Source organism: Prinia subflava, chromosome 5 (genome assembly GCF_021018805.1).
Source record: "Prinia subflava isolate CZ2003 ecotype Zambia chromosome 5, Cam_Psub_1.2, whole genome shotgun sequence".
Classification (NCBI taxonomy): Eukaryota; Metazoa; Chordata; class Aves; order Passeriformes; family Cisticolidae; genus Prinia; species Prinia subflava.
The window spans coordinates 31,967,661-31,975,429 of record NC_086251.1 but is presented as its reverse complement, the minus strand read 5'-3'; the positions used below and the strand labels follow the sequence as shown (position 1 = coordinate 31,975,429).

Here is a 7,769-nt window from a genome sequence, read left to right as displayed (position 1 = left end):
TGGTTGACTGACTTATGAAATAATAGTTAGACTGCATTTTGAAATGTCATAAAATGCCAGAGCACATTGTCCTAGCATATACATTTGTCTGTTTTAGTTGTGTTCACAACTCTAGAAATAACAATCAAAATGCAAAAAGAGAACACAAATAATATGGTAGGTTGTTTCACAAGTGTTTTCATGGCAACTAATGGAAGTCTGTGCTATTTAATGAGCTACTTAAATTTTCCGCTTTTTTTCCTTTGATCTTTATAGCTATCTCCAAAAGGATGCTTCTGAGTACAGAAAGCAGTATGCAACAGTGCTAAGGTCTCGATGACAATACACCAAGGACAAGAATGGAAGTCAATTTATTCAGCAATTCTACTTCTGTAAACAGTTCATCTATCAACCATAAGCAGTTAGAAGGTCATAGCCTCTGGGAAGTCATTACTATTGCCACTGTAACTGCAATTGTAAGCTTAATAACTATAGTGGGAAATATTCTTGTCATGATATCCTTTAAGGTTAACAGTCAGCTCAAAACTGTCAACAATTATTACTTGCTCAGCCTTGCCTGTGCAGATCTCATCATTGGAATATTTTCTATGAACCTTTATACATCCTATATACTTATAGGCCATTGGACTCTTGGAAGCCTTGCCTGTGACCTGTGGCTAGCACTGGACTATGTAGCAAGCAATGCCTCAGTAATGAACCTCCTAGTCATCAGTTTTGACAGATATTTTTCCATCACAAGGCCTTTAACTTACAGGGCCAAACGCACACCCAAAAGAGCTGGCATCATGATTGGTATGGCTTGGCTGATTTCCTTCATGTTGTGGGCACCCGTAATCTTATGCTGGCAGTATTTTGTGGGTGAACGAACAGTACCACCTGAAGAGTGCCAGATACAGTTTCTGTATGAACCCATTATTACCTTTGGCACTGCAATTGCTGCTTTTTACATTCCAGTGTCCGTGATGACAATTCTGTACTGCCGCATTTATAAAGAGACAGAGAAACGCACCAAGGACCTCGCTGAACTGCAGGGCTCAGAGTCTGTGGCAGAGTTTGAGACAGCAAAGCCTCAGAAAACTCTCCTGAAGTCTTGCTTCAGTTGCAAGCAACAAAACTTAGTCAAAAGAGAGAGGTGTCAGGCCTCTTGGTCTTCGTCCAGTCGAAGTACGTCAGCTACAGCGAAGGCCTCCCAGGCAGCGAGTGCTTGCATGGACTGGGCTAAGGCTGACCAGTTAACCACCTGCAGCAGCTACGCATCGTCAGAAGAGGAGGATAAACTTGCCACTGACTCAGTTTTCCAAGTAACTTACAAAAGTCCATCTAAGAGTAAGGCAGAAGAGTATAATGAGACTACAGATGTTGTCAAAGACCAGCCTGAAGAAAGTGATTTTGAGAACCAGAAATACTTTTTGTCACCAACCAAAGAACACGGACAAAAGAGTAAAAAATGTGTGGCCTATAAGTTCCGTTTGGTGGTTAAGGCTGATGGCACCCAGGAAGCCAACAATGGTTGCCGAAAAGTAAAAATAACTCCTTGTTCTGCTGCTCTGTCAAAGGACCCTTCCATCAAAAGCATGGATCCAAATATCAATAACCAAATCACCAAAAGGAAACGGATGGTTCTTATAAAGGAACGCAAAGCAGCACAGACTTTAAGCGCCATTCTTTTGGCTTTTATCCTCACATGGACTCCTTATAATATCATGGTTTTGATTTCCACATTTTGTTCTGACTGCATTCCCCTGACACTGTGGCACCTTGGATATTGGCTATGCTATGTGAACAGCACTGTTAACCCCATGTGTTATGCCCTCTGTAATAAAACTTTCAGGAAGACTTTTAAGATGCTGCTTTTCTGCCAGTGGAGAAAGAAAAAAGTGGAAGAGAAACTATACTGGCAGGGCAATACTAGACTGCCATAATTGTTCTTGTATAAGAAGTAAGGGGAAATAATAGATATTGATGTAACCTAGAAAATTCTGTCTTTTCAAAGGCATTGCTGTTGTGTCTAGTGGTTAAAAAAATCTGCTGAAAAGTTAAATTTTGCATGAAAGTAGTGTGCTTGGGATAAAAAAGTCAGTGGCTGCTATGAGCAACACAGGTTGTTTTTGACTATGCAGTAGAATTGCATTACAATTATTGTGTTTGGTGTCTCGTGTCCTTTCTTTCAGCCTGAGAATAAGTGGAATAAACTATAAACTACTAGAAATTAGACTGGGATGATCATCCAGTCATCAGGTTAGGTCATTCAGTCTGTCTCCCTGTAGAGCAGAACTGTTTCTTTCTATAGTTCTTTGCTAGTGTATTTTTTATTAATTTAATTGTTTATTATTATCAATGTACCAAGCAGTGCAGCCAATGCTACTTCTGTTTTGAGGCTTTACCATCAGCTGTTGAGATGAAAGAAGGACTATCTAAAGGGTAAATACTGTCAACCCCAATACTAAATGGTTAGGGACATTTATAATACTCAAAATGAACACACACATTATAGAAGAATACAATACTGGGAAAAATTCCACTTTAAGGGTGACTCTTGTGGAGACTTAGGAAGGGCTTGTAGTGGTAGGGGTTATAATGGAATAAACAGATAATGTATTTACTACATGAAGAAGCCAGTCCCAATATCAGTTCTATCATGCAAGTCACAGTCATTTGTAGAAATGGTGATGGTTAGAAAACACCTCTGAATTTCTCCAGTTCCCAGTACCTCTGGAGGAAATTTTTAAAATTTTATTCAACAGGGAAAATGGTACAAATCAGAACTGACTGTAAAGCAGTCTATCTAAACACAAGGATAGTCTTTTTTACAATCTCCTTTGTTGCCCAACACCTTGCTCCAGAAGTTTCCATAACATTTACTTATTTATAAACAGTGAAAGAACTGTAATCCTTTAAAGAGGAAAGATTTTTTTGAGCAACTTTTTAATGTTTCTGTAAAACTATTAAAAACAGATAGTATTATTTGTCTTTTTAGCTTTAAATAGCTTTACAAGTACTGTCAACATCAGGTGCTTGAAAACATGAGTTACCTTCAGGCACTTTCTTTTGGTCCAGCAAAACCACATCTGCCACAGATGTGGCTGGAGTCAACCCCTCTGATGGCTGTGGCTTCTGGGACTGGGTTGTACTGGCCTACTTACAAACTAAAACTAACCACTAGCTGAGGTCTGAGAGGGCTTTTGGTGCCAGAGCTGAACGTGCCTGTTGTCTGTGTTAGCCAGGCAGGAGCCCTGCAGCACTGACTGAGTGGGTAAGCAGGGGGCTGCCTTCAGCAGAAGGCCTTTGGAATAGAGCTGGGGACCTGGCTCCTTGTGGTGGGAAAAAACAAGAAGCTCCAGAAAAGGTCCTGAGAAAACTAAGTTAACAGCAACAGGAGTCACGAGGTGTGGAAGTCCTAAAGAAAAATGTTTATGAAGAAATTAGAAAGATCTTCATGTACATAAAATTCAAATTCAGTTCTAGCCTTTCTATCAAGATTCTTAGTGAGATATTTTGGAATATTAGTTTGAGACAATCTTCATACTATATCTACTATACACTGTAGGGGGACGTTGCAGTGGTGACATTACCCAGTTGCACATTTCAGGGATTGTAACATGAATGTACCACTGCTCTCAGTGAAATAGTTTGTATAATGTATTAAATTATCATACCATCAGAATGTTTTCCTAAAGATAGATAAATCCTCCATGTCAACAATCACAGTAGAAGTAATTAACATTTTTTTTAGTCCCAGTGTCCACAAGGGAAAATTTTGTCAGTGAAAGATTAGCAGTGTACTAATGTAAAAAATGTGTTCTCTAACTTCACATGATTGATTTTATAACACACCATACTGGGCCTATTATTTTTTGTGCATTAGCATATGATTACTTATGAAAGGAAAGCAGAGGTCTTTATAAAAATTCTTTCATCAGCTTTGTTCTGTCACTATCCAGAGCTTTTCCTGTGTACAGTAACTATGTACAAATTGGTTATTGGAGTGGTTTCATTATATATTACATCAGACCAGTCATTCAGTAAACTATGTTTGATTTTTAGCAAATGAATGTGTCTCTCTGGGGACACAAGCTGTAGTTAAAGGCAAAATTTATGAGGTAGTAACAGTCCCTGCTAGCTGCACTTTTACTGCTGAAATGAAGCATTGGCTCTTATTGAAATTAAATGGGGTATTTTTTGTTGTTTTTGATGTCTGTTGATCAAGAATGTTCTGTAAATGTTTATGGACCTGCTCAGTAAATGTATTAGAATACACAGTGATGGATGCAACAATGTTGGTTCAATGTAATTGTGAAATATGTGCTCAAATTATGCTGCTAGCACCTAACCATGTCAGAGATTACATGGCCACACATGAGTATATTGTAAATATGAAGAATTATATAAAGAATTGTGTGTTACTTTATTGTTAAATAAGATGCTTATTCTTAAAATCTTAAAAATTCTTAAAAAAAATCAAACCCACAAAAAGACAATTGTGGACCTCATTGGAGTATCAGTTAGTACTTGATTGTATTTTGTACATTTAAAAAGTGTGGTGGGACTTTTGCAGTGTAGGACAATCTTGTTATCTTGTTAGCTGTCCTTTTAATGACATTTTTACTGATCCTGTAATTGATTATTGTCATGGACTAATGAAATATTTTTTGTAAAACTACGTTTTGATTGTACATGATTTCATACACATACATATATATAGGTATGTATGTATTATCAATATAGATGCATGAATACACATCCCTAACTAAGCTTTTCAGAGATCCAGCACCTTTTACATTTTCAAGTACTGAATTTTCCCACAAACTGGGGGTATAATTTTTGTCTCTCCTTTTTCATATACGCCAGCATCCCTAAATATCCCAGATCCCCATAATTTATCAACTAACATTCATTTTTTGCAAATATGATTTCTGTTTGTAGATAAATGCTTGGAAGAGTTCCCAGAATTTTTAAACAGATGTAGAACACCTGGAAACAGTTGTGCACTTCCTGTGACTATTTAGAGTGAAGAGCTTTGCAAAGGACAGCTCCTGTAATGCTCCTGCAGCTGCTGGGTAGTCAGTGACTTCTCTGTTTTGAAACACAGACTAAACCTTAATTCTAGAAAAGAATACTATGTCTTTTCACTTTACTACTGGGGTTTACCCCTGTCAAGTCAGTAAGAGGCCACACTGTTTCTTATGGGATCTCCCCCAAATCTCCACTGCTGCCTTTTGAACTCCCTGAGAAATGTCCTTCCACATACACTTGAGTTGTCATAAGCCCTTAAGTTTCTTGATTTTATTAATAGTTACCCCATAAGTAGTTAAAACAATTAAAAATGTGTAACATCATGTTGTAAATATAGGAGATAATCTATGACTATTAGTGGTTTCAGAAAGGGATGGTGTCACAATTGTTTTTTCCATTTTGATAAATGTATTTCTTCAGGACTGAGGAACTTCAGTCTTAGTTACACTCACTAAAAGCACTGCCTTTTACTCAGTATTTTTGCCATTGGTCACTAAATGTCACTAGTTTCTTCATGTATCTGCTGATATACCAAAGTCAGTCCTCTCCAAATAAACCAAACATTTCAAATCCTTCAGAAGTTTTTCTTCTCAACAGGTCCTCCTGCAGACCCTGTTTGCTGATGGCTTCTGTTTCAGTAGACCTCTGAAGCTGGAGGGGTGGTTACTGAATTCCTGGATTGCAATGCTGAGATAGAAGCTGAAATCTCTGATAATCCTCACATGCAGCAGCAGCCTAGATGTCGTGGAGGAATGGTTGTTTTTAGTGTGTGCTGTCTGTAAGGCCTCCTCCAGTGTGCAATCCATTGGGTAGCTAGAGGAGAGGAGTGGAGAGAGGGTACAGTGGAGGATTCCAGCTGTGGAACACGGCTGGATTCAGCTCTGTAGCCCCCCACTCTGACTGTGGCCTGGTGCCTCCTGAAACACAAAAGACATGAGAGTGACTAAAGGAGTGTTTGTTAATTCTAGTAGGAGAAAATGAGGCCATGCTGCTAACATTGTTAATTTTTTGATGCACTGGATTGCATCAATAAAGACTAATTGCATTAATCAGCTAGCCCTCATACTTTTAAATCTATGGTTAGCACATAAAAAATAATGTTACCTTGAAGTCTGGGAAATCAGAAACAAAAGCAAGCACTTTTTTCATATGAAAATTGGATTATTTTTAAAGACAAATAATAAGTAAATTCTGAATTGATTAATTATTGTATGTCAGAGTGTGCTTACAGTTCCAGCAGTTGACAGTATAAGGAGAAATGCAAAGTAGCAGAGGTAAAGAAAACTATTTCACTGTTACTGTTAGGAGATTGCATGGTTAAAATGGATCATGCCTCCCATTCACAGGTGCTTAGAACTGGAACCTTTTGCTCTAGACCCAAACATATATACACATTTTGGAAGGATATTTATTTGACCAAATAAATTTGTTTTAGCAGCTGCTCCTGGGAAGACCCTCCTTCTTTCCTATACTGCAGCAGGCAGTAAAATCAGGAAAGGCTAAGAGAAAGAGCACAGGAGAAATGTGATTGGCAAAAGAACTTAGGAGTGAAAAGAACTTAGGATAGAAATCCCCATGTTTCAGTCTGTGATTTCATTGATACAGTGATGAGGCCATCAACATTGCTCTGGGTATCTGGTGATCAAGGTTCAGCAACAGAAGGAAAAAAATCTGTTCCGTTGAGACAGTCTTTTGCTAAGGAATTACGAGGTAAAGTTTAGTCTACTTCTAAAGGTTTCATGCTGCTGGATGTTCTTGAAAATCCTTACTTATTTTCATCCAGTACTTAGTCCCTAATCCAGCCCCAATAGTCATTTCTATCCATACTTTGTTTGGAAGTGTGGAATGTAGCTTAGTCCCTGGGTTCAACTAAATGTCTCAGTTTTCCTGCTGGTAGACTTCTTGTTATGAGTTTTTAGTACATTTTACATTTAATTTTTGTACCAGAATTCAGTGGATGGGTTTGTAGGGCTCCAGTTAATACTAGAGTCCCTCCAGCACTGGGCAGCTGGATTTGGTCTGCTGGTGCCCAAGTTATTCATACAGCTTATTTGCAGAGCCCTTACCTCCCAAATCCTCTAAAACAAGCTATGGATGTGCTGCAGAGCAAGTTACCTGCCTTTGATGATCAGATGCAGCCTGTGGACTCTCCCTTCCATGTTTCCATATCAAGGTTATTAAAAACACATTTTTGGAAGATGACTGAGCATCTGGCTATATGATCAAGAATTCTAACAAAAGCTACGTGAGACTGGCAGCACTCAGGTGATTTTCTTGTATTCTCATCACAGCTTTGGAGGCATCCTGATAGAATTATGCAGAACCCACATTAAATTGACTCAATGATATAAACTCAATTCAGGTACTAACTATTCCTCTGCGTATCGTACTTCTGTCTTCAAACACAAATTTGGGGGCGGGGGGAATCAGATGCTGCAAAATTGGCCTGTCAGCTGTGTTGGCCTCACCCACATCACATAGCTGTATCTCTTTCTGAAAATGCTGCAGTGCATCAAGAAAAATAAAAATTGCTTTCTTGGCTTTTCTGCTTCCAAAATAGTTTCTCATCTTAAGCAATCATGACAGTTTTGGTCTCTCAAAACACAACAGAATTTATTCTCTGAAGCAATTTTCATGGAAATTATAAATAGTATCTTAAATTAAAAGGCAGGAATTTGACAGTATCTGTTGGGGAATTTCTTTAACTGAAATATCAAAGAAAACATACATGATACTCTAATTATTATTCTGACATT

General features: G+C 38.2%; 1 protein-coding gene across 1 annotated transcript; it reads left to right on the top strand.

The window, feature by feature from the left end:
• Positions 1-338: 338 nt before the first annotated feature.
• Positions 339-1,922, top strand: CHRM5 (cholinergic receptor muscarinic 5). Its single transcript, XM_063397335.1, has one exon. The coding sequence runs from the start codon at positions 339-341 to the stop codon at positions 1,920-1,922; it is 1,584 nt and encodes a 527-aa protein (XP_063253405.1).
• Positions 1,923-7,769: the final 5,847 nt, after the last annotated feature.